At 55.0% G+C, this 25,889-nt stretch overlaps 1 protein-coding gene across 5 annotated transcripts in view; it reads right to left on the bottom strand.

Annotated features, from left to right (window-relative positions):
* The window catches only part of LOC128336210 (active breakpoint cluster region-related protein-like), a 92,976-nt gene that overhangs the window by 7,637 nt on the left and 59,450 nt on the right, over positions 1–25,889 (bottom strand). For 4 of the 5 annotated variants that reach the window (XM_053275519.1, XM_053275520.1, XM_053275522.1 and 1 more), the window contains exons 11-19: positions 24,061–24,183; positions 23,303–23,378; positions 22,918–23,022; positions 20,970–21,044; positions 19,719–19,816; positions 18,707–18,838; positions 1,409–1,468; positions 1,045–1,154; positions 120–259 (exon numbers count right to left, since the gene is read on the bottom strand). In XM_053275519.1, the coding sequence (XP_053131494.1) occupies positions 120–259; positions 1,045–1,154; positions 1,409–1,468; positions 18,707–18,838; positions 19,719–19,816; positions 20,970–21,044; positions 22,918–23,022; positions 23,303–23,378; positions 24,061–24,183 (919 nt within the window). The remainder of the gene's footprint in view (positions 1–119; positions 260–1,044; positions 1,155–1,408; positions 1,469–18,706; positions 18,839–19,718; positions 19,817–20,969; positions 21,045–22,917; positions 23,023–23,302; positions 23,379–24,060; positions 24,184–25,889) is intronic. The other variant, XM_053275521.1, reaches the window with a different exon arrangement.

Below are 25,889 nucleotides of genomic sequence, written 5' to 3'. Positions count from 1 at the left end.
TCCAACCTCCCTCTTGACTTCTTACAAGAGCGAACGTGCAAGCACGAGAGAGAAGTGAACACACAGGTCACCGCCCTAAGAGCAGCAGCAGCAAAGAAGAAGAGCAGAGCGGAACTCACTGGCATCAAAGGCAACTTTCAGGGCCTGGATGTCAGTGGCCACCCCTGAGATCCGGTAGATCCCCACTTCGTCGATGCCCCGCTTCTCCACTTCTTCGACGCACTGGCGCACAATGTAGGGCACTTTGGATCGCTCGCGCCTGGTGGGCAGGAGGAGAGAGGCTGAGGAGACGGAGGGAGTCAGGCCCGGGTGGGTGCTGCCTTGTGGGCCTTTCCCCCAGTGCCTGTCCCAAGAGAAGTGCCTGGGAAACCGTTTAGAGCCAGAAGCAGTTGGAGTGCTGCTGGGCCCCAGCACAGCTAGGATCCGGCCGCTCTTCTCCCCTTATCCCAGTCGGACTAGCTTGGTCGTGGCTGTGTCAGGGGAGGGGAAGGCATTCTGCACATGCACAGAGGCATGCCATTTCCCCATGTGAAATGTGCATGTCCCAGCACTGAAATGGGGTTCTGGGACTGAGCCCCAGCGCAGATTAAGCCCTGCTCCCGGCTTTGAGAAGGAAGGGTGAGGGGTAAGAGGATGTCGCTCTCCTTCAAGGGTAGCCATCTTCAAATATTGGAAGGGCTGTCAGGCAGGAGGCGGCTTGTTCTGCAGAGCTAGCACCAGCAGGAGGAAATGGCAAGGGAGCCAGTTTAGGCTAGGTTTTCCTGGCTGCAGAAGCCGTTGGCCAGCGGAACAGCCTGCCTCATGCAGCGATGGGCTCTCCTTTGCTGGAGGTTTTCCAGCAGGAGCTGGGCGGCCATCTGTCAGGGATCCTGGAGCAGATTCCTGCCTAGAGCAGGGGGCTGGCCTAGAAGAACTCCAGGGGTCCCTTCTGGCTCTAACGTTCTCAAGGGAATTCTATTGCCAATATGCATTAGTGGCCCTCTTCCCCAACACCACCCGCTTCTCTCCCAGCTAAATGCTCCAAAGGACCTGGTTCCAACTTACTTGGTGACCACGCTGATCTTGACACCAAAAAACCCTGTCTGCTTTTTCGACGGGGTCCTCTTGAGGCTCATGTCCCGACTTGTGAACTTCATGGAGAACTCCACTTTGATCTGAAGCAAGAAAGTCAAGGTCACATGGGGCAGCCCTCTTCCTGCCCCTCGCCGGCCCCCTTCCCTCAAGCTGGCCACACGGGTGCAGTGGGGTTCCAGACAGTGTTCCGTGGGTGCCCGGTGGCCGCTTCACAAGGGCTCTTCAGTAAGAAGGCCACCCACCCCGACCAAGTTCCCTGGGAAGACTGAAGGGAGAGCCAACACACGCAGGGGAAGGAACCGGCGGATGCCCCGCAGCCCCACACTTTCCTTACCTCATTCATCTCAATCACGTCCATGTGCCAGTTCTTCGTCTGTACCATCTGGGGGTCCAGCTACAAGAGGAAAGGCGAGAGAGAATGAGACCCCAAACTTCAAGGAGGCAGAGCTCCACAGAAACACCCCAAAGAACCTACGACAGCAAGGGGTCGGGGGGCAGGTCACATGAAGTTGTGCGCGGTGGTGAGGAAGTGTCCAGCCTCTACACACACACACACACACACACACACACACGCGCGGTGGTGAGGAAGTGTCCAGCCTCTACACACACACACACACACACACACACACACACACACACACACACACACACACACACACACACACACACCAGTCTTCGAGAATGTATTTTCTATTGCCACAGAGGCACGGACACTGAGAGGACAGACGCCCAATTCATGCAGCCAGGCGGGTCAGTTTTTACACAAGTCAAGGTTACATACACATCCACCCACACCTGTTCGGGGCGCCGGGTACATCAATGGCGTGGCCCTGCAGCTGATCTGCAGAAGCATCGGGAACATCGGAGCGCTAGCGTGTATACATCGAAGGCGACACGTGGGCTGCAATTCTAAGGGAACTCAGTGCCAAATGTGTGGTGCTGGGCACAGAATTCTGCTCCTGGAAAGTGGAAACTTGGTTTTTGTGTTTGAAAGGTTCTAGTCCCTATGGAGGTGAAGATATAAACAAAAGCGTGTGGGCGATTGCAGCTGAAGTCGGAATAGAGGCTGAATGAAATTTAGAAGGAAAATTTTCTGTCCTCCTTCCTCATACTGCTGCCAAGGAAATTATACAAACAACATGCCTATTCAATGATGCAAACTATGGACTGCATCATTCGTATTGGTTGCAGAATTCATTGTTTCTCAGAGCAGCATTTCAACTTTTTTTTTTTAAAAGGACAGAGTACACACATTCCTGTTTCTATAGACATTCTGTAGCTTCATGGTTAACCAAGGAAAATTGGTGGCGTCTTTCCCTGTCCACAGCTGGACTTGCCTTGGCCCCACTTGGAGGCCAGCAGTTGGGAACAAGCGCTGATCCTGTCCTAGCAACACCCAACTCCTTCTGGGAATGGGCACACAGGGGAAGGAGCATCAGGGGTGTTCACACAGAGTGAGGTGCAGGTGGGCCGTGGGGCTGGGCCCACCCTACAACATAGACGAGTTCCCACGGACCGGAGCGGCCTCAGGAGGAAGGGAGAGCAGGAAACACACAGCAGCAGCAGCGCCATCACAGGGTGTCCAGGTCTCCGTTACCTGCGCAGCTCTGTGGTCTACAGGGCCCACGTTGTCACCCACAAGGACCAAGAAATGTGACCGTGTCGATGTAGCCGGGGCGTGTATGGGACGAGCTCCACGTTGCCAGGGGACTGAGCTTGCCCACAGTCCCCAAACTTGTATTTGTAATGCGGGGGGGGGGGGGTGAGATGCTCATCCTTGTATTTGCCGGGGTTGCTAGCCTAGAGTCCCCAGATGTGGGGGGAGAGCCGGTCTTGTGGTGTAGCAAGCATGACCCTCTGCTAAGCAGGCTCCACTTTGGGCTGCATTTGGGCAGGTGACTAGCTGTAGCTCAGTGGAAGAGCACCCACCTTGCATGCCGAAGGTCCCAGGTTCAATTGCTGGCAGCATCTCCGGGGAGGGCTGAGAGAGAGCCCTGCCTGTAACCTTGGAGAGCTGCTGCCAGTCAGTGTCAATATTCCTGCGCTAGATTGTCCAAGGCTCTGACTTGACAGGAGGCAGCTTCCGATGGTCCGAGGATGTTCTTGGACTACAATTCCCATCATCCCCGGCCTCAATGGCTGAAGGCGGGGAACCCCTGCTCTGGGGCCCTGCTGCTTTTTCCTTCTCGCTTGCCTCTGATCCAGAGTTTTTTCAGGACTTGTTTTGTTGTACACGGCCTTGGCCGTCTTTGAACAGAAAGGTGCCACGGTCGTGATCACAATCATTGCAGGCGACGGATGTGGGGCGACCCCTTCCCAGGCCTCCTTGTGGGGGTGGGGGGGCAGCTTGAACTGTGCTTGTCGACATGCTGCTGCCACACGAGGCTTGCAAATCCAGACCTCCGCGCTGCGCCAGCTCCTCCAGGGCGCATGCGGTTTCCCCCAGGGCGCCCAGAATCTTGGGAGAAGCCTTCCCAGCAGATACTTCAGAGGGGAGATCTTGCTGCTGCTGAGAAAAGGCTGCAGCCCCCTCCCTTCCACTTCACAGCAGGCGCCAGATGCCGCAGAGGCGCCCTGGCTCCCCCACCGGCGGATGGGGGCAGGGAAGCAGCAGATGGAGGAGGATGAAGCACCCCACACAGCGGCCGGAGAAGAAAGGGGCCTTCCCCTCCCAAGCCGGGGGCCTTCAGGCTGGAGATGGTCAATCGGGGTCTCTCCAAGCATTTCAGAGGGGAGGGCCACTCACGACACAGACACCCTCCACCCCACCGTCACCTCCACGTTTCGCCCCTTTATGGATCTTCAAGTCTCTGAAAGAGGTCAAGGTAAAGTTGCGCCGTTGAGTCAGTATCGACTCCTGAACCACCGAGTCGGTGTCGAGCCCTGTGGTTGTCTTTGGTGGGATACAGGAGGGGTTTGAAACTGCCTCCTCCCACGCAGTATGAGAGGATGCCTTTCAGCATCTTCCTAGATTGCTGATGCCCAATGTAGGTGTTTCCCATAGTCTGGGAAACAGACCAGCGGGGATTCGAACCAGCAACCTCTGGCTTGCTCGTCAAATCATTTCCCACTGCGCCATTAGGTGGCACAAGACCACATATAATTTAAGAAGGAAAACCCCATCACTTGTCAAGTTGAAGAGAAGCCCCTTCCCCAGATGGTCCTCCTCTCTTCCCTGGGAAAGTAGAGCTTCCACATGACAACAGCCACTACCAGGACCAAGAAGCATTCCCTTAACTCAGAGATTCTCAGCTTTTGGCCCCTCGTGTTGCCAGACATCAACTCCCATCCAACCCAGCCCCACATTGGGAGTTGTCATCACAACACGTGTACGGGAAGCGTCAGTTCTTTGTTACATTGCGGAGCGCTGGTGTGTTCCAAAGGACTCAATATCAGGACGCGCGGCCAGGTGGGTGAGTAAGAAGACCCGTTTCGAAGACTCGTTTTCCAGGCGGGATTAAAGCCTGTACCACCCAATCAATAAGAGCTGCAGCCACCAACCAAGAAAACCCACACAATTCCAGACCTGGGGAAACACCAAGCACTGCCAGCTGCTCCACGAACAGAATAAATCAGAGCAGGCAGAGAGAACGCTCTGTCCCAGCCCCATTTCCGAGGACTGTCAGAGGCGATTTCTCTCCACGCAGAGTTAGGATGAGCAGCCCAGACGGACTGCAGGGGTTCTCAAGCATGAGGCTCAAGTGGAAGCCGGGCTACAGATCCCATCAGCCCCTGCCACCACGGGGCACGATGTAGGGATGTCCTCCGAGGGATGTCAATTTCATTGCCCTCGCTAGCCCAAAGGTGCCTTCATTGCCTGCGCTAGCCCCTACTGCCTCAATTTCTCGGATAAAGGAAAGGAGAGAAGGCCAGCAGGGCCTGCTCCTCCTCCAGCGCCCCTGCAATACGATCCGGTTGCCCTGCACTTAATTTGAAAGAACCACAAGCCCGGCTGCTGCGGTTCCTCCTCCCACAGCCCTCTTTGAAGTCCCCCAAGGTCCCATCTGGAAGCGAGTTTGGCAGGGCCCCTGCATATATTACAGCCAGGTTGGTCTCTGGGTTTGAACGCCGCCATAAACCTGTCCTTCAGAAACCACCTCCCTCCCCAGGCTGCGGCTGCCCCGCCCGGGGCTGCAGAGGGGGAAACGTGCCCCACACGACTCCCTGAGGGGGCCAGACAGGAAGAGGCACTCGGGGGACGAGTGATCTGTAGCTCTCCAGTGCTTGCGAGCAGGCCAAGAGGCTGCCCCACAGCTGCCCTTGCTCACCGGGGCGCTGGGAACTTTGCACGTGCAATGGCCCACTGAGGAGCAAGGTTACGGTGGAATCATCATTTTGCAGCCTTTTGGGGAAAAAACAGAAAAGGATTGTCCCAACTGCACATGCTGGTCTCGCTTGGACAAGCAAGCCCCCATTTCAGGAAGAGGGCACCGACACACAGAGAGGACGACTGGCCGCAAGGAGTCCAGGGCGGAGGTTACAGCGGAGACAGAGTGCTGGTTTTAAAGCCGTCTGGGGGAAGCATCCCTTTCTGCGAGGCCCACACACATTCGGCAGGCTTCTCAAACGGCACCGTCTGGAGGGCAAGTGTGTGCACACATCACAAGCCCCAATTCCCCACTCCCTCAACAAGGACCTGCCCTCAACAGACCTCCCTTCCCAGATCCAGCGAAGAGGAGCTCGGAAGGGCAGCAGTAGTCTCCTGGCCGGGTCCCTGATGGTTGCATATCTGCAACTAGGGCATTGCAGAGAAGCAGCTGCAGAGACCCTGCTGCTTGGCAGGCCGGAGGTTCCCGATTCAAGCCCTGGCAGCAGCTCCTGGTCGGGCTGGGACAGACCCCTGCCCGGAACCCCCGAGAGTTGCTGCCAGTCAGTGCAGACAATCCGGAGCTCGACGGACCACAGGTCTGACTCGGTAGAAAGCAGCTTCCTATGATGATGATGTTGTTCTTGTGGAACTACAAGTCCCATCATCTCCAGCCCCTGTGGCTGGGGATGATGGGAGTTGTCACCCAACCACCCCAAGGACCCACGTTTGAAAACCCCTGGATCAAAGGATATTAGCCATGACTGCTATATAGAACCTCCATGCTTCAAAGTACCATATCTTTTTTTAAAAATTAGATCCTGCTTTTACTCCAAGTAACCAATCCTTGAGTAACCATGCTGGGGATAAACAACCTACTTCAGGGACCCTTCTCAAGGCAGGGAATGGGTTCTTGCACCCATCGGGAAAAGGCCTTCACCTTCCTATAAGCCCCCGAAAAGAGACTGCCGGGCTTTTGGTCTGGCCGGGCAAGTCTCCTCCCAGCTTCTCGGGAAGGGGCAGCGCTCAAGCTCCAGCCCAGCCTGCGAGATCTCAGGTGGCCCATTGGAACTCCAACATCCACTCCAGGAGGCCACACCGCCTCCCTCCCCAGAGAGAAAGCCCGGCACAAAGGCAGGGGAAGCTCTCACAGCTGCTGCTGCTGCTGCCGCCGCCTCCTTTGCATCTCCGGGAGGGCCCTGCGCCAGCATTTCCAGAAAACAAGCACAGCCACCTGTCGCTCCCAGCAGCCAAGACTCCATTTCAGGAGAGCAAAGATGCTAGCAAGAGAGTCCCGGGAATGTGAAGGAACAAAGGAAAGTGTGCCTCTGTGCATGTGCAGAATTGCATTGCTCCCTCAAGACAGGGTGGGGGTGGGGGGGAGCTGGTCTCGTGGCAGCACCGGCCGGCAGCCTTGGAGAAGCCGCTGCCGGCCTGTGCAGTCAATACTGAGCTAGGTGGACCAAGGGTCTGGCTTGGGATATGGCAGCTTCCTGTGTTCCACCAAGGGCTTGTCCAAAAATAGCAGCACGTCTGCGGTGCAGGTCTACCCTCTGGGGCTACGGCCCACGTCCGGCGAGAGGAAAGGAGCCCAGGCCGTGGGAGGTGGGGCGGACGGAGCTCAGGGGCAGAGCAGCCGCTTAGGATAAAGGTGGCTCTTCCCAGTTTCAAACCCCGACAGCGCCTCCCGTTAAAAAGGTTATAAGGAGCAGGTGAGGGGGGAAGGAATGACCGCGCTCTGCCTGAGGCCCTGAAGAACTGCTGCCCGTCAGAGCAGACAAGCCTGGCGTCAACAGGCAAAGAGGCGGACTCCGGAAGCAGCTTCATATGCAACGTCTGATCAGGTTGGAACTCTGTGCCCGTAAGCCAGGGATGCTTGGCCCTCGCCAGCCTTCCAAGCTCACGCCAGATGGCTGGCCCTCCCAGGCAGCACCCCCACCCCAGCAGCACGCCATGGGCCAGATTAATCCCTCCACCCTGAGCAGCCCCCCCAGCCACTCCGCTCCAGTTCCCCTTGCCAGCCGTTCGCACAGCTGTGATCAGGGCTTTCCAGGCAGACTTCCTCTCAGCAGACAAGACCGCCTGGTCAAGCCATCGATCCTGGGAGGAGGGGGGAGCATCCCTGCTTCCCCAAGGGGGCTCTTTGCAGTGGGCAGACTGAGTCGGACGTACTTTTGCGGGGGGCGGGGCGGCGGACAGGCACATCTGTGCTTTCTCCAACCCCGCTTTTGTGTTTCTGAATTAAAACTGGAGGCATGCCAGCAATAGAGGACCATGGGAAGCCGCCTCCCCGTAGACCCCTGGTCCATCGAGCTCAGAGGCACCTTGATAAAGTGGTGATTCTCTTGTATTTAGCAGGGGGAGAGCAACTGGCCCTCTCCGTCCCCAGCACAGTATCCCTCCCGGGACTGTGGCTGGGGTCTCGCTTGTGTTTCTTTTTAGATTATGAGTCCTTTGGGGACAGGGAGACCATCTGATTTATTTGTTATTTCTCTGTGTAAACGGCCCGGAGCCATTTCTGGAAGGGTGGCATAGAAATCGAATGAATGAATGCCCAAGCAGGGGTCTTGCCTCTGAAGTACGGCCCCCTCCACCCTCTAAGGGGAACATCTTGCCACATGCACATGTATCCCCCATCTCAATGCAAACCAGGGCAGACTCTGCTTAGCCAAGGGGATGCTCGCAACCAGGCCTGGGACGGCGCAACGGCTTGTCACACATCATGCACACCCCCTGGGTTCCTAACGGCTCTCCCTCCTTCCAGAGCGGTGAACGGGGTGGAAGCAACGGAGCAGGAGAACGAGGCTGGCCCTGAGGAGAAGAGAGCTGGCCTGGCGGTCACAAGCATGCCTTGTATAGGGCCGCTTCCTGTCTTCCTATGGAACCTCGGAAGAGAAAGGAAGGCACAGGTCCTGCCGACAGGCCTGGGGTGCACAGAGGCAGGTGGGCTTCCCACCTCCTCCCAGGCGGCCTTTGCTAACTGCAGACCTTTCCCGGTTGGCTCTGGTGGAAGAAAAGGGGGTAACCAGGGGTGCCATTCAGGGGTGGCCCCCAAGGAATGGCTCGGGGCCAGTTTTCCCTCTCACAGGGATTCCCAGATGTTGTGGACTCCAACTCCCAGAATCCCCAAGCCAAAGTAATTACAGCTGGGGATTCTGGGAGGTGTAGTCCGCAACAACACCTGGGAATCCCTGTTAGAAGGAACACTGCTCATAGGGACACAGGAAGCTGCCATCTACTGAGTCAGACCCTTGGTCCATCCAGCTCAGTATTGTCTACCCAGACTGGCAGCGGCTTCTCCCAAGTTGCAGGCAGGAGTCTCTCTCAGTCCTTCCTTGGAGATGCTGCCAGGGAGGGGACTGGGAACCTGTAGATGCTCTTCCCAGAGTGGCTCCATCCCCTGAGGGGAATCTCTTCCAGTGCACACACTTCCATTCATACAGTCTCCCCTTCATATGAGACCAGGGTGGATCCTGCTTAGCTAAGGGGGCCAGTCCTGCTTGCGACCACAAGGTCAGATCCCTTCTCCTCTCCTCATGGCCCCCAATCTCAGCAGCCCCCTCCCGCCTGCAGGGCCTCTTCTCGGAAGGAAAGGCAGCAATGGAGGCACCTGGCACAGGATGGCAGCAAGGAGAGCCCTGCTGCTCCCATAGCTGCTGTCGGAGAACAGAGTTTTCTAAAAAGCATGCCCCATTATGATGGCCAGGGGGTGGCTGAATTTCATCGTCAGGGGCTGGGGCCGGGGCCTTAGCACAACATGCATTTCCACCTCAGGCAGCAACACAGCCTCTGCCAGCCCTGCCGCTGACTAGCTGGAGACCGGCCAGCCAGAGAGCAACTGCACAAAAAGTAGGTTAGTGCTGCAGGAGAACTGCGTCACGACCAGGCCGGCCGGGCCAAACAGCGGCTGGAAGGCTGCTCGGAAGGAGGTCTTGGTCCCAGCCCAGGACGGGCCAGGTCTCTTTGCTGGAAGGGACACGTTTCTCCCTGGTAAAGCCTGGGCAGACCCGGAGGGCCGACTCCAAAGCAAGACGCTTCCAGACACAGAGAGCCAACTCCAAAGCGACCCGCTTCCTTGCACACAAACGGTGCGAACACACTCGCTTTCTGTAGTGGCGTTGGCACCCCTGGGTCCCCAGACGCTGTGGGACGACACTTCCCATCACTCACAGCCACAGTGGCTGACCACTGTGGCTGGGGATGATGGAAGCGGTAGTCCTGCAGGATCTGGGACTCACGTTGGAGAACCCCCAGATTAGAGAGGCCACAATTTCACTGATCAGCATTTTCTGAAGCAGGGGTGGGTGGTGAATCCGCCCTTCGGCTGTGATCCTGACCCGGGTTCAAAGGTGTTAATCTGGATTCAAGGAGAAGGCAGCCCCAATGCATGGAACTAATCGATTCGGAAGTCCTAACACCACCTCTACCGAAGCATGCATTGGAGTGGGGTGGGGAACCAGCCTTTTCACCCTAACTGCAAGCCTATCAGAGCCCCAATCTGTTTACCCACCCCCCAGAGCCGAGTCACCACAAAAGCCCCTGCCAGCCCGTGTCTTGCAGTGTGACTGGCGAAAGGGGTGGGGTGGGGGTTAAGAACTCGTGGGGAGAAAGTTTTCACACAGCCGGCCCTCCAAAAACCTTGCCAGGAGTGAACCAGAGGAGGGAAAGCTTGGGGGCCCGGCCCTCTGAGAGCGAAAGAGATGCAACAAGCTGGAGTCGGAGAAGCCCCTGCTTGCTCCAAAACATGGACAGACCAGCAGCACCCCTGCCCCGCACATGCAGACTGCAGGGGGAGATCTAGGCATGCCAGTGCCCCCCCCACCAGCACAGGGGCACAAGGAAGGGGGCCCAGGCACCTTTTGTCAAAGCAGCTTGCTGCGCACTGTGCCCCACAGCCCGGCGCCGGTGTGGGGGGCCACTTGCCCTCCGGGGGCTCCTCCAGGGGGTCCAGGCGCTCGCAGTTGGGCTACACCAGGACCTCCGTCATCATCTTGCTGGGCAGCTAGCAGGATGCAGTGGGGAGCATCCTGGGGGGCGGGAGGCTGCTGCTGCTGCTCAGGGACTCCTTCTCGGAGCCGGGAGAGCCCCTGGCCCCCTCAGCATCCTCCTGCTGCTGCTCTCTGAGCTGAGCTCCCTGGAAGCAGGACTCGGAGGGGAAGGAGGCAGCAGCCCCCAAGAAGCCACCCTCTTGGCCCCGCCCCCTCCCTAGCAGCCTCCCCCCCCCCGTTAACCCCTCCAGAGCCAGGCAGCAGCTCCCTCTCCTCCAGCTAAGCTGCCCAGCACAGACTCTTTGGAAAGGCGGGGGGAGGCGCAGCCTGCAGCTCTTAACTCCTGGATTGCCGGAGAGGAGAGGGCAGGGAGGCCAGGCCAGCCCTCTGTTTGTGATGCCCCACCACACACACACCAGCACCCTAGCAGGACCCCAGAGCAAGTACTACGGAGGAGAGGCTGTCAGAGAAAATCCTTGGGGAGGAAACCGAAGACAGCCTGGGGGTCTCCAGATTTCCTCCACCCCCCTATGGCTTGCTGCCCCGCCTCTGGCAACCACAGGCAAAGGGTCTCTAAACACAGAGGCTCCCCGGGGGGTGGGTTCCTACTATGAGCCGGCCCAAACCTCCTTCTTCCCAGGGTTTCGGAAGTTCCTGTAAGGTCTTCTAGATGTTGTTGGACTACAGCACCCATCATCCCTCTGGCCATTGTGGCTGGGGATGATGGGAGCTGTAGTCCAACGCTTGGGGAACCCCTGGTCTGCGCACAAATGATAGAGAAGGCCCCAGCCCCTGCACGGGAGGGTTGTTGTTGTTGTTTTATGTAGGTGCTCTGTGGGGACACACCGCCGGGACCCAGAAGTGTGCAGGTCAGTTTTGTGATGCTCGTCATGCAGAGAAAAATAAGCAGCTGCGCGGACTGGTTCAGCCTAGCACACGCACTGGCCTTCAGTCCCGTGGGGCTCCCCCCTCCCAGTATAATCCTGGAGCTCCCCACCTAGGAGAGCTGGGCTGGTGGTGTAGCAAGCATGAATGGTCCCCTTTGCTAAGCAGGGTCCACCCTGGTTTGCATTTGAGTGGGAGACTCCATCTGTGAGCACTGGAAGAGATTCCCCTCAGGGGATAATGGAGCCGCTCTGGGAAGAGCAGAAGGTTCCAGGTTCCTCCTTCCAAAGGGCCGTAGGATTGAATGGAATTTCCAAATGGCCATTCGAAAGGAGCCGGGGCTTTTCAGTGGGCATTCTCCGTCATTCATTTTAGCACATTCCCCAGAGCCTCTGCTTTGCATGCGGAAGTTCCCTCCCTGGCAGCATCTCCAAGACAGGGCGGAGAGAGACTCCTGCCTGCAACCTTGGAGAAGCCGCTGCCAGTCTGTGATGACAAGACTGGACCAAGGCTCTGACTCGGTATACGGCAGCTTCCTATGCTTCTATAGGCTGCCAGAAGTCTATGAGTCATTAAATTCCAGGTGGAGGAAGTCAGAGCTAATTCACACCTGGACCTTTAAAACTTAGGTACCCAAAGATTGACCATGCTCCTGCTGTGACGGAAGCCCCATCAGTACCTCCAGCTCTGGCTGGGGTTACTGCAGTGTGAGCAACAGGCTCTCTCTGCCCATGCTCAGAGGCACTCTCCCCGCAGGACGGCACTCGGGCATCCAACACAGGGCGCCCACCAGGCCTGCATCGTGGCTCTGGTTAAGGCTGGCCCAATGCCCAAACTAAAGTGGCCTTCCTGATCACAGCCCCAGAGGAGGGGGGAGCCACTGCTTTGGGCCACAGCCGGCCTCCCACACCCCAGCTTGGATCCAACCTGCCCCGGCCCCTGGGAGAGGCATGCTCAGAGCTGCAAAAAGGCAGCAGCCGGCCTCTTCCTTACTCAGAACATGCCCTCGCCAATGGCTGAGGCGGCCTCCTCCATGGTGCCCAGCTGCCCCCAAAAGCCACCGCCCCTGCATCCCGGCTGGCCTCCGTTCCCAAGAGAAGGCGGCCGCCCAAACCGCAGGGCCGGACCTTCCCACCTCAGTTTTAACCCACTGCCTGGCCAGCAAGGCAGACAGGTCGCCATGCCAGTTTGCCACGGGGCCTCTGCCTTCCTGCTCCCGGAGCAACGGTTAGGGATCGGGAGACTGGGAGGGCACCCAAAGGCCATCCATTCCAGCCCCAGGGAAAAGCCGCTGAGGGGTGCCCCCCTCCTGTGCTGCTGCTGCTGTGAAGCCTGCCCCACAGGCCGCTCCGTACAAGCCAGAGCAGAAGGCGCTGCGGGCAGAGAGGAGGGACATGGCGCCAGGGAGCCAAGAGCTACAGAGCATGGCTCCTCGGGCCAGCCAAGCCACACCGGGCAAGCCCTGAGGCCAGCGTAGCGTAGCGGGAGGAGGGCTGGGCCGGAGACCCGAGTTCAAACCCCCCATTAGCCATGACATGCACTGGAGGACTCTGGGCTGGTCCCTTCTCTCTCAGTTCCTGCCTAGAGATTTCCATATTAGGTGGTATATTCATTCATGAAGTGCACTCTGCCTGTGCACAGGGGTGGTCTTGGTTTTTTGGAGAGCGAAAAGATCCATTCCAAGCCTGGGGCACCCCCTCCCACTGGTTTCACAGCCCCCTTGCCAGGACGCCTCTTGGAAGCCGAGGTGGCTTCTGCCTGCGGGCCCATTCATTCCCTTGACTGTGTGTTGGAGCAGGGAGAGGGTCAGGCCCTGGAGGTCCCCCCACCCACCCCACCCCAGACATCTGCTTCCCATTGCACAGTGACTGGCTGAAGCATCTGCTCCCGAGAGGGGTGAGCCAAACACAGCAGGAGGAGTGTGCATGGGGCACGGCCAGGGAGGGTGGGATGCACACCACGTCCCCTGCCCACCCCAGAGCTACCTGGGAGGGTCAGTGCAGCAGTGTCGGCTCCCCGGCTTCACTGTGGAGGAAGAAGCCGCCCCCACCGCCCCGGGCCTCCCTACCCGGCACTGGACCCCAGCAGTGCAGCCCCAAGCAGAGCAGAGCCCCCTAGAATGCCCAGCCTCTCCGCCTCCTCTCCGCCTCCCAGGCACCCTGGCCAGACAGGCAGGCACCCTGCCCCCCTCAGCCCCCAGCCTCTCCCCCAATTGGAGCCACGAGCGGCTCTCAGCCAGACAAGGGGCTCTTGTCCAGGCCTCTCCAAGGCCGGCTCAGAGGCGGCGGGTGGGGAGGGCCCTGTAGATGCACCAAGGAGGGGCTGGGACGGGAGTCACAGGGGGCAGAGAGGGAGGCAGAGAGGAGCACCGCGAGGGGTTCTCCCCCACTCCCCACACACACACCCCAGCCTGGGCGAACCGCAGCCTCAGAGCCAGATGGGGAGCAAAAAGCCAGTTCTCTCTCCCTTCCCCTCCTGCGGCCAGGCACGGCAATGTACGCAGCTGGCTTCTGCTGAGTCGGACCCGGGGTCCATCGAGCTCAGGGCTGCCGGCACTGACTGGCAGCAGCTCTCCACGGTTACAGGCAGGAGTCCCCCACAGCCCTACCAGGAGATGCTGCCAGGGAGGGCACCAAGCAGACACTCTCCCACTAAGCTAGAAACCCATGCCCTAAAAAATACAATTAAAAGGGGACACATCGCGCAGGGCCTACGTGTCACCGTCTCCCATCCAAATGCAAGCCAAGGTAGACCTCGTTTAGCAGCCCTGCCAAGGGGTGGGGGAGGGGAGGGAGAGCACTCACCCAGCCCCCTCCCTCCGGGGGTGGAGGGCAGCAGGGCTGTGGGGCCAAGCAGATGGAGGGCCTGGGGCCGTTCTACAGCGGTTCTTGCCCAGCCCCCAAGCCCCAAGGCTCCCCTCTCTGCCCCCAAGGTTCACACAGGCCGGGATCTTGGCTCTGGCAATGACTCACACTTGCTGACACAAGCCGTGTTTCCACTAAGAGGGCCACAGTGGCATTTCCACCGCCTCCGCCATCTCCAGAAGCTGGCGGCCAGCCGGGCCAGATGGTCCCTTGCGAATTCTCACCTCGGAGCCTCCAATGCTCCAGGAACTCACATACGGGGCGGGGGGGGATCTCAACGTGGCCTCCTCCTGTGCCGCCTCTTGTCTTTCCCCCCAAGCAGCCCCACTTCACCTCAGGAAAGTGCCTGGGATCAGGATCGAGAGGGGGTTTGTTTGCACAACCACCATCGGGTTGGGGAGTTGTGTGAGGATTGTTGCAATCCTGGATGAATGAGAAGCGAGGCAGGAGCTGCGGGAAGTGATGCTCTGCGGGGCTCCTGCTGGGTCAGAGGTCTCCATGTCGTCCTCCTCCCCAGCAGCTGCTGAACGAGGGAGGAGGAAAAGCCCTCTGACCTGGCGGGAGCCCCACACACCATCACTTCCCCTGGCATCTCCCTTGCTTGTTACAGGTGAGCAGAACACAGGAGCACACGCAGCTCCCAAATCTTGTGCCTAGTCATCTCTCCTTCTCCCCTCTGGCAGCACCCATTTCCTCGGCCTCTCCTTCGTCTCCTTGCTTAGCACACCTGGCTTGGGGAGCAGCCACGAGAAAAAAGTGACCCCACCCCCCGCACCCAGGCACATCCCCACCACCACTCCAGCTACAAACTGCCACTGGGGTGTCCACGGACTAAACGCCCCAGTCCTGCAGAACTGCAGGCAAGAGCACAAAAGGTTCCGGTTCTTGCCATCAGGGGAGGGTTCTCGCACATGCGCACCACATTTACTAGGCTTTTGCCAAGCCTTTTAACATTTGAAATGGTCTTAAACTCATAGCCCTCTTCCTTTTGGGTAAATACAGGTGTAACCAGTATTTTCAAGGGGGTTGTCTTTAATCCAGAGCCATCCTATATTCAGGTCAATGTGGTATTCCTCAGGGCAACCCCTCCCAAGTTTAAGACCAGCTGGTAAGGCCCTGCTCCAAACTCCATCTAGTTTGGGTGCCAGTTTGGGGCCTATAAGCAGCAGGGCCTTCTCTGTGGTAGCCCCGCTCCTCTGGAATCCCCCCCCACCGCCACAGCCACTCATTTGGGCTCCTCTCTGTTTTGTCATTCTGCAAACAGAGAGACATGGTGTAAACCGCCCTGAGCCATTTTTGGAAGGGCAGTACATAAATCCATTTTTTAAAACATTAAAAAATATTAAAATATTTCTATACCATCCAAAACATGCATCTCTGGGCGGTTCACAATTAAAATAAATGAATGGATGAATGAATACATGAATGAATGAATGAATAATGTTGCTCTTCTGCCATGCCTTGAGATCATTCCTGTGAATTCTGCTCGCCTTGCTTAGGTCTTTTCTAATTCTCATCCAGCTGCCGCGATTTTGGATGCGAGTGTTTTCACTCCTTTATTAAGAACAGTGGCTAATAAAAGCAGGTATAAAGACTGTCATTTTCACTCCGGTCTTTGGCGGGTCCAAAACAGACTGTCCACCCCGACCCCACAACCATCTGTGGTTTACCTCCAAATGCGACTGGATCTTCCTTCATGCAGAGTCCACCCGTGGAGACCATGAAAGCAGGATACAAAGGAAATGTGCGTTTCGGGGATGCCCCTGAGAGCAGCTAACAAGGAGCCTGGGGGAACCCACTCCCCCAGGACAAGCTCGCCAATACAGACGCCTCCCCAGCCCCCATTTTCTACAAATAGACAATTTTCTAGATAGCCTTTCTCACTCGACATCACACATCCTGTTCCTCCAGGTACCAACAGTTCTCCTCCACTCTCAGTATTCTCCTTGCCCTATCAGAGAGAGAATCAACAGTTGTCTTAGCAACAGCAGTTGCTAGAGCAACAGCAGACAAAGTTGGCTTGGAGAAAGAGCGGTGAGGTGGGCAGGACACAATACGGAGCGCATGCACATATAGACGCCCACCACCGACAATCACATGCATAGCATAGGCTTTATTTCAGCCGTTGACCAGCATCGGCAATCACTTATGGCCGTCAGGTGCTTTGGTGGTTACACAGAAGGGAGAACTTTAACTAGTGCCACTTCTCCAGTCATTCTAACACAACAGAAGGAAAAGCTGCGCCTGCCAAAATTGATCGCTTTCTCTGCCCCAACTAATCCTGAAGGGTCAAAGAATTGCACTCAGTTCAATACTCCCTGGGCGGGGTTTAGGGTTTTGTTTCTCAGATATTTTCTCAGGGATGGAGATCCGGTCTTAGAGCAGCAAGCATGAATGGTGCCCCTCGCTAAGCAGGGTTCGCCTTGGTTTGCTTTTGGATGCGAGCACTGTCTGCTTTCCCTGAGGACAGGCTGGAAAACTGCAACCCTCCTGCAGAAGCTGGCCTACAATGCCCATCGTGCCTGACTTTTGGCCACTGTGGCTGGGAGTGATGGGAGTTGGAGTGCAACAGCCGCCCAAGGGCCAAAGTGGTGCCTTAGTGGATGGGGCTGTAGCTCAGTGGAAGAGCATCTACTTTGCATGCCCAAGGTCCCAGGTTCAATCCCTGGAGCGTCTCCAGGTCGAGCTGGGAGAGACTCCTGCCTGGAACCTTAGAGAGCTGCTGCCAGTCAGTGTAGGTAACCCTGAGCTAGATGGATCAAGGGTCAGACTCCGGTCAGAGGCAGCTTCCTGGGAGAGAGAATCCTGGCTCTGAATGTCCATGCAGAGGGTCCGAGGTTCAATTGTGTTTTAATGGTGTTTTAATGGTTTTAACTTTTTGATTTTAATTGTTGAAATATTTTAATCTTTTATTGGCCAGTGTGGTGTAATGGTTAGAGTGCTGGACTAGGACCGGGGAGACCCGAGTTCAAATCCCCATTCAGCCATGAGACTTGCTGGGTGACTCTGGACCAGTCACTTCTCTCTCAGCCTAACCTACTTCACAGGGTTGTTGTGAAGAGAAACTTAAGTATGTAGTACACCGCTCTGGGCTCCTTGGAGGAAGAGCGGGATATAAAATATACAAAATAAAATGTTTTGTAAACCGCCCAGAGAACTTCCGTTTTGGGCAGTATAGAAATGTATTAAATAATAATTAATTAATTAATTAATAATCCCCGGAGCGTCTCCAGGTCAGGCTGGGAAAGACTCCTGCCTGGAACCTTGGAGTGCCGCTGCCAGTCAGTGCAGACAGTCCTGGACCAGTGTTCTGACTCAGTAAGGCGTTGATATGGATGGGGATATAGCTCAATGTTGGTATACCTGCTTTGCATACAGAAGGCTCCAGACTCACTCTGTGGCAGCATCTCCAGACAGGGTTGGGAAAGACCCCTGCCTGGACCCTTGGAGAGCTGCTGCCAGTCAGTGTAGGCAATACTGGCCTAGACAGAGCAAGGGTCTGACTTGATAGAAGGGAGCCGCCCGAGTTCCTATGAAAAATAACCATCCCGTCAAAATCGTGCGGGATCTGACATTGGGGCCCTGCTCTTCAAGGAGATGGAAGAGTGCGTCTCGCTGGGCTTGCCTCCTTTGGAGTCCTAGCGATGCTCCAGGGAGCCTATGCATGGGCAGATGGGCCGGAGGCAAAGAGGAACGCAGACCAAACCGCCACGTGCCAGACAGAGGGGAAGCACGCCCACGGAGAGCTCGCACAAAGGAAGTGGCGCTGCCCACAAGTCGGCACCCAGGGGGCACGCCTGACTGTTCCACTCTGGCACCCTGGCCAGGAGGAGAGCAGAGACAGAATCCCAGACAAAAGGGGTGGATCCTAGGAACAAAGGAGGCTGCCTCCTACGGAGTCGGAACTTTGGTCTCTCCAGCTTAGTACTGTCTACAGCAGGGATTCTCAACGTTGGGTCCCCAGATGTTAGTGGACTTAAAGACATAAGAACCTAACAACAGCCCTGCTGGATCGGGCCCAAGGAGGCCCATCTAGTTCAGCATCCTTTTCCCCACAGTGGCCCATCAGATGCCGCTGGAAGCCACAGGCAGGAGATGAAAGGGGCATGCCCTCTCTCCTGCTGTTGCTCCCCGGCAACTGGGACTCCCCTGCAACTGAGGCATCCTGCCTTGGAGGCTGGAGGTGGCTTCAACTCCCATAATCCCTAGCTCCATTGGCCTTTGGTTGGGGAGTTGAAGTCCAATAACATCTGGAGACCCAACATTGAGAATCCCTGGTCTACACTGACTGGCAGCGGCTTCTCCAAGGTTCCAGGCAGGAGCGTCTCCCAGCCCCACCCGGAGAGGCTGCCAGGGATTAAACCTGGGACCTTTTTTCTGCATGCAAAAAGACATTCTACTACTGAGCTACAGTCCCATTCCGCAAGAGCAGTATCTCACCGCAGACCGCACTCCTATATGGCCACCCCTCCAAATGCAAACCAGGGAAGACCCAGCTTAGCAAAGAGGCCCTTCCTGATCCCTACCGCAAGACCAGCCCTTCCCCTGCAAACGAGCCCTGGCTATTTCTGTACCCCCCAAGAGCATACCTGGACTTGCCCCTTGCCCACAATCTTGTCCACGATTTCGTTGTTGTCCTTGTTGAGCTTGCTCTTGTCGTAGCATTTCTCATAGCAGAGGATGCGCAGCGACTGGGAGCCCTCCAGCTCGATCTCGAACTCCTGGAGAGGAGGCAGAGCGACAGGGGAAAGTGAATGGGAGCGTAGTGGGGCCTCGGGGGGGGGATGGGTAAGTAAGTAAGATAAGTAAGTAAATTTATTACGGTCCTTAGACCAGCTTAACATTTAAAATAACACAATGATAATTTACAAAATATTCATTCAAATTGCTAATACAAGCTCTACGAAGTTTGGATGCAACAAAACAGAACTTCGCCACATTTACAGAAGTAACAAATTTGAAATCTGACAGTAAAAAAAAATCCAAATAAAATTGATCTGTATGGCCAGGATGGTTCTTAAACTTAATATGAGCATCCCTATAAAATGGGCAGGTGGGGACAGGTGGAAATGGACGCAGGGAGCCTGCAGAGATGGAAAATGGGTTTTCCAGAGAGTTCAGGAGCCTTGGAAGAGGGACTGCTGGTGGTGGTGTGCACATATCCACACCCATCCCATCTGACGACTAAACAGGGGCCGGAAGCTTTTCTGGGACTCAACAGGTATCGGGCGTTTTTCGCATATCGGCTAAATCTGTCTGGCCAGAGTAAACAGTGGGACAAAAACGATGTGTTCATTGATTCGGGGACATGAGGAAAGGCACCTCACATATGCTCAGAGGCACCCTTTATGGCTTTATGGCTCCTAAGGTTCCAGAACTGGGCCCTTGTCCAAAGGCTGCTGCCAACATTTCCGGAATGGTTCATTGCCTTCAATCCAGGGGCTCTGATTTCTCCCCGCTGGGATCTACAGAAACGTTTCTGTGCCTGATGCAATTGCTGCTAAAAAACCCAGGGGTGGGCAAAAGATCCCAGGGCCGTGGTCTTGGCCACCACGAGGCTCTGAGGCACCTCTCTTCTCCCTCCTGTCAAATCCTGCTCACCTCATTCCACTGGGGTTCGGTGGTGTCCCGGAACACGCGTGTCTTGGCTTTGCTGACAAAATAGCCAAAGGAGTCCACTTCCAGGGTGCAGTAGAGGTCTGGGAGATAAAGAGAGAAGAGGGGCGTGTGGAGAAGGGCACTTTTCACATCGAAGCACATGATCCGGTACCACTCTCCTCACTGGAGGGGCATCATTTAATCGGGATTGTTTCTTTAAACCATTAGGAACATAGGAAGCAGCCATCTACTGAGTCAGACCCTTGGTCCATCTAGCTCAGTATTGTCTACCCAGACTGGCAGCGGCTTCTCCCAGGTTCCAGGTGGGAATCTCTCTCAGCCCTATCTTGGAGATGCTTCCAGGGAGGGAACTCGGAACCTAGATGCTTTTCCCAGAGCACCTCCATCCCCTCAGGGGAATATCTTACAGAAGAATATTGCTACCCCACCCCTCCAGTACATTACTGCTTGGGGAGGCTAACTCCAAGTAAAGCCAACACACAACAAGGTCTTTAGGAGATTGTCAAAGGCCCATCTTTTTAGACAGACTTAACGTTGTAGCTGTAACTATATCTGGTAGGTTTTTAACTTCTAGTGTTTTCATTTGCAATTCTAAATGTTGGTTTTAACCAAGATTTGTTTTCCGTTAGTGTCTATTTTATCAGTTTTATATTGTTTTATAGACACTAATGGAAAACAAAATTTAACATCTATTTTATTAGTTTTATATTGTTTTAGAGACACTAACGGAAGACAAACCTCCGTTAAAACCAAAATTTAGAATTGCAAATTAAAACACTAGAAGTTAAAAGCCTACCAGATATAGTTACAGCTACAATGTTCAAACGTCTGTCTAAAAAGATGGGCCTTAAAGACCTTGATGGGGAGCTCTTCCAGTGCGGGGGGGGGCATTCCAAAGTCAAAGGGCCACACCCGGAAAGATGCTGGAGCAAGGTTCCCTGATCTTTGGTCGCCAAGTGGAGAACAGTGTGTTTTTGGTCATTGCCCCTGGGCTTTGGGATGCTCTCCCAACGAGCTCTTTGGCTTCCCTTGTTGCCTTTGAGGGGCAAGTAAAGACCTGGCCTTTGGACGTTAAAGGGTGCTCTTTCGTTGTTGGCTCTGTGGCCTTATGGGTCATGCGTTAATCTTCAGTTTTTATGGAAGTTTTACATGAATATGTTTTCGAACCGCTTGGAAGTGAGTTTGTTATGAAAGGCAGCATACAAATGGAACAAGTCATAAATAAATACTTACTGGCTGATTGTCTGAAGCCCGTGGCAGAGTGGACAATGACATGCAAAAAGCCGTACATCCCTGGAGATTCGTCATCTGTGCAGGAAAGAAGCCAGAGAATACTATTCAGGGTGCTTCCACGAGAGGGTCTCTTAGGCCTTGGTGGTGTAATGGTTAGAGTGCTGGACTAGGACCGGGGAGACTTGGGTTCAAATCCCCATTCAGCCATGATACTTGCTGGGTGACTCTGGGCCAGTCACTCCTCTCTCAGCCTAACCTACTTCACAGGGTTGTTGTGAGGAGAAACCAAAATATGTAGAACACCGCTCTGGGCTCCTTGGAGGAAGAGCAGGATATAAAATGTAAATAAATAAATAAATAATAAAAATAAAATAAAATAAAATAAAATACTGATTGAGCATCCTTGGCACCCTCAGAAGGCAAACGCCTGCCTGGTCACAGGGCCTGTGGCTTGACTGGAACATAGGAAGCTTCCATATACTGAGTCGCTCCTTCCCCGGAGGGGAATATCTTACAGTGCTCACACGTCTAGTTTCCCATTCATATGCAACCAGGGCAGATCCTGCTTAGTTAAGGGGACAAGTCATGCTGGCTACCCAAGACCAGCAATCCTCCCATAGCTCAGTGGACACAAACCAACTCCCACAACACTGTAGGCTGGCATCAGTCCATCCTCTCTGTGGAAGCAGGCTCAAGAAAGGATAGCAATTGTACTCCCCTGCTAACTGTGCAAAGAGGCGCCTTTTTAAAGTGGTGATTCCCTTTATTGAGCAGGGGGAGAGTAACTGGCCCTACCCACCCCAAGCACAGAACATCCAGTGACTGTAGCTGGGGTCTATCTTGTATTTCCTTTTAGATTATGAGCCCTATGGGGACAGGGATCCATCTTGTTTGTTTATTTCTCTATGTAAACCGCTTTGGAAATGTTTGTTGAAAAGCGGCATATAAATATTTCTTCTTGTTGTTCTCATGCTTTTATTGCCCTCACCTTCAGGCCAGCATTGGCCAATTTTTTAAGAGTTTGAAAAACACAAAAATGACTGTAATTCATTCATTCAATTTCTATACCTCCCTTCCAAAAATGGCTCAGGGCAGTTTACACAGAGAAATAACAAATAAATAAGATGGCTCCCTGTCCCCAAAGGGCTCACAATCTAAAAGAAACACGATAGACATCAGCAACAGTCACTGGAGGTCCTGTGCTGGGGGCGGATAGAGCCAGTTGCTCTCCCCCTGCTAAATAAAAATAATCACCATGTTCAAAGGTGCCTCTTTGCCAAGTTAGCAGGGGTTTAATAGGACATTATTAAAATGTGTCGCTGTTGTCAAAGGAATGGAAAAGGAAAACGGGCATGGATGACCTCCAAAGATGACTCTGTGGAGAGAGCGCAACCATTTGTTCATTGGGACCCTCACCCTTTCCTCTGTGCAAAAATGACTGCAGTTTCCCCCTAATGGTTTGGGGAAAGGCAAGCTGTTCAGTATCACAATGCAATCGCTTCTTTGCCCTCTCCAGCAGGGTAGACGCTGCCCAAATCCACTGTGAGCATTTGTCTCCGGAGAGGGCACCGCTGGTCAGAACATGGGCCTGACCCCCGGACTAAATGTTGCCATGTCCCATCTTTCAGACATCTGGGAAGAGGCCAGGGCTGCAAGCTTGTGTTTAGGAAGGGCAAGCTCTGAACCAGCCCGTTTCACTCAAAAAAAAAGGAGGGCTGCAGCTCTGAAACCCACGGAGCAGCAAGGAGGATCCCCCGCTTAAATGGCACCACTTTGCGGCGGGAAAGACGGTACCCTGCGCTGGAGAGGAGCCTGTACCCAGCCTCGCTTTTAAAAGGAACAGACATTCAGCCATTTGCACAACAAGGGCGCACACGCACAACATAAGGTCTGAACAGGGCCGAAGTGGGGAGTATCCCAGAGAAGGAGTGGGGCGGGGACCACTCACCATCCTTATTGCTGGTGACGGGGATGTTGTGCACAGTGCGCAACTTGAAGCAAGACCCCGTGAGGACCTGCAGCTCCACAGAGCTGAGCACAAAGGTCTGGAGGTCTGGAGGAGAGAAAAGAGGAAGGAGCTCGTCAGACACACTCGGAGAGGGAGCACCCGGTAGGGAAGCCCACAGAGGGACTCCCTGTGCTCTGTGAGTGTGTTACAAGGATATCCAGAGGCTGCTGCTATGGCAGAAGCTCACCAGGGGGCAGCAGAGAGTTAACAATGGGGAAACAACAGTTTGCAGAGACCCCAGATGTTGCTGGACTACAACTCCCATAATCCCCTGCCACATGGTCCCAACAATCCGGGAATGGTCCCAGGTAGCAGAATTCCTGACCTTTCTTTTGCAGCTTCTGGATGGCTTCTCTCCACTCCGCTCGCTCATAGTCTGAGGACAGCAGGAACAGGTAGCTCTGGAAGAAAATAGGAGGCATCAGCTGAGGGTGTGTGTGTGTGTGTGTGAAGAAAGGACCCTTCCCTCCCGCAAAGTGCTCTGAATGAAGTATGCTTGCTCAAGGGAAGGCAGAGCACAGCTACAGTGACAAAGTCCTTTCACAAATTCCAAGCTCAGGTATGTTTTCAATTCAAATTTCAGATTCAGAAATCTGGTTCCGAGAGGTAAAATTACAGGGTTGGGTGGGGGGTTGTTTTTGTTTTTTTAATCAAAGCTTTCATTCTAAGATGACCCCTTTTCTGACAGAGCTTTCACGACAGTCATTGCTTCCCATTTCAGAGGCTCCAGGCTTAAGCGCTGGGACAAAGCACAGGTGCAGAGCTGAACCCTGGTGGGGCTCAAGGCAATACCTCACCCCACCTCCTTCTCTAGGGAAAGCGGGGGGGGGGTGCTTGCAGAGTGGGGAGCCTGGAGGCCACGCATGCCCAGCCCAGGTCACACACCCAGCAGCACGGCCCTAGAACCCCTGGGTGTTTGCAGCTGAACCTTCTCAGCCACTCAGCTATGGCTTTCACCAAAGGCACTCCACTGGCCTGGACCGAGATGGCTCTCCGACACCCGGCTAAAAGCCCCTCCCTGGCCCAGCCCCAGCCCCTCTTGGCCTCGCCCCGCAAACCTGCCAAAACGCCACCTAGCCATACTTTGCCGTTGCGGTGATGGATGCGGAAGGGGATGGACGGCGAGTTGAGCAGCAGCCAGAATTCATTGTCGAACACCTTTTTCTTGAGCCTCTCCATGGCCCGGCTCTGCCCTTTGTTGGCTTTCTAAAGAGGAGGAGGAGGAAGAGGAAGAGCAGTTACTCCTGGGTCATGTTCTGCCAGTCCAGGTTTGACCCAAATCATGCCTGTGTGCAAATGTGCTAAGTGGTTCAAGCAGAGGATTCCCCACCCCATCTTTTTCCGATACCCTCCCCTGACCTGCAAGCATAGAGCAATTCCTCTTTCCTAGTCTGTTAGGAGAGGGGGAACCTCCATCCTAAGGGAGAGGAAGGTGCCTGCCTGGCCTGGTCGTTGGGCACCGAAGCTAGCAACAACAGCTGCTCCCTCAGAAGCTGCCTCCGACGGAGTCAGACCCTGGGTCCATCTGGCTCAGTGCCGTCTACACGGACAGGCAGCAGCTGCCATGCTTTCCAGCAAGAGTCTTTCCTTCGCCCTTCCTGGAGATGCTGCTGGGGAGTTAACCCGAGTGCAACGCCCATGCTCTCCCACTGGGCAATGGCCCCATCTCCGAAGGGAAGCCCCTTACAGTGCTCATGCACAGTCAGACATCCAAATGCAAACCATGGCAGGCCCTGCTTAGTAAAGGGGACACTTCATGCTTGCAGCCACAAGAGCCGTTCTCGTCCGAGGGCACCAGAGTTAATACAGGACCTATGGTCAGCACCGGGCTCAGGGCTAACCTAGTCCAACGTGGCCCATCCCGGATGGCAGCCCCAGGTCAGATAAATCCCTGTGCCCAGAAGCCAACAAGAAACCCCACCCAGCCGAGCATGCTGACACCTTCAGGTAGATTCTGCTGCATTCTTCCCCTTGGGAGGGCTTACCCAGACCGTCAAAACAGTGAGAGTCTCACTGATGCTGCTTCCAACATCCCCCTAAGGCAGAGGTTCTCGAATCCAGGTCCCGTAATGCTTCTGGACCATAACTTCCATCACCCCCTGCTGCTGTGGCAGCACCAGGGGGTGATGGGAGTTGTAGTCCAACCACAACCAGGGACCTGAGTTTGAGAACCCCTGCCCTACAGTTATGTGGCGGAGGGGAAATCAGAAATGCTGGACATCTTTTGTGCAGCTGGTCAATCAATACTGAACGCTGTCAACAGGGAACCTTTGCATGCCCAGGGACACAATTTGAAAGCCAAATTATGCAAATCTAGGATGTTTGCATAACCCCTTCGTCTTCCGCTAGTCACAGCTGGGGTAAAGAGTTCTGTTAGTCACTAGCAGAAACTGATCAGTAGGCCGAGGATGGGGCAGCGATGGGCACACCACCAAGTGTTTCTTCGCACGACACGTAACTTCACTTGTGGCACTAACCGCCACAAGAAGTAGAGATGGCTGGTGGCTAAGATGGCTCTGGAAAGGAAGGGTGAGACACGTTCATGGCAGCTGGTTCTAGACCTCGCCGTTCGCTCTGTGGAGTTCCAAGTCCCAAGTGTTGTGAACAGATGGAAGGGAGAGCCCGGACTGGCCAGGGTTGGGAATAGAACTATATGGACCTGCTTCTGCCACATCAGACCATACAGTCATTTATTTCTCTCTTATATGTGTCTTCCTGTGTGAATTGCCTTGAGAACATTTGCTGAGAAGCCGTATATGGCTTGGTTTTCCAGGGTTTTAAAAACTGTTTTGTTTTAATAATGGGTTTATGTTCTCACAGTTTTTGATTTTAATAGTTAATTGATTTTAGTTTTGTTTTGCTGAAAACCACCCTGAGCCATTTTGGAAGGGCGGTATAGAAAAAAATGAATG

This window comes from Hemicordylus capensis, chromosome 12 (genome assembly GCF_027244095.1).
Source record: "Hemicordylus capensis ecotype Gifberg chromosome 12, rHemCap1.1.pri, whole genome shotgun sequence".
NCBI classification, from domain to species: Eukaryota; Metazoa; Chordata; class Lepidosauria; order Squamata; family Cordylidae; genus Hemicordylus; species Hemicordylus capensis.
This window is presented reverse-complemented; position numbering and strand designations above follow the sequence as displayed.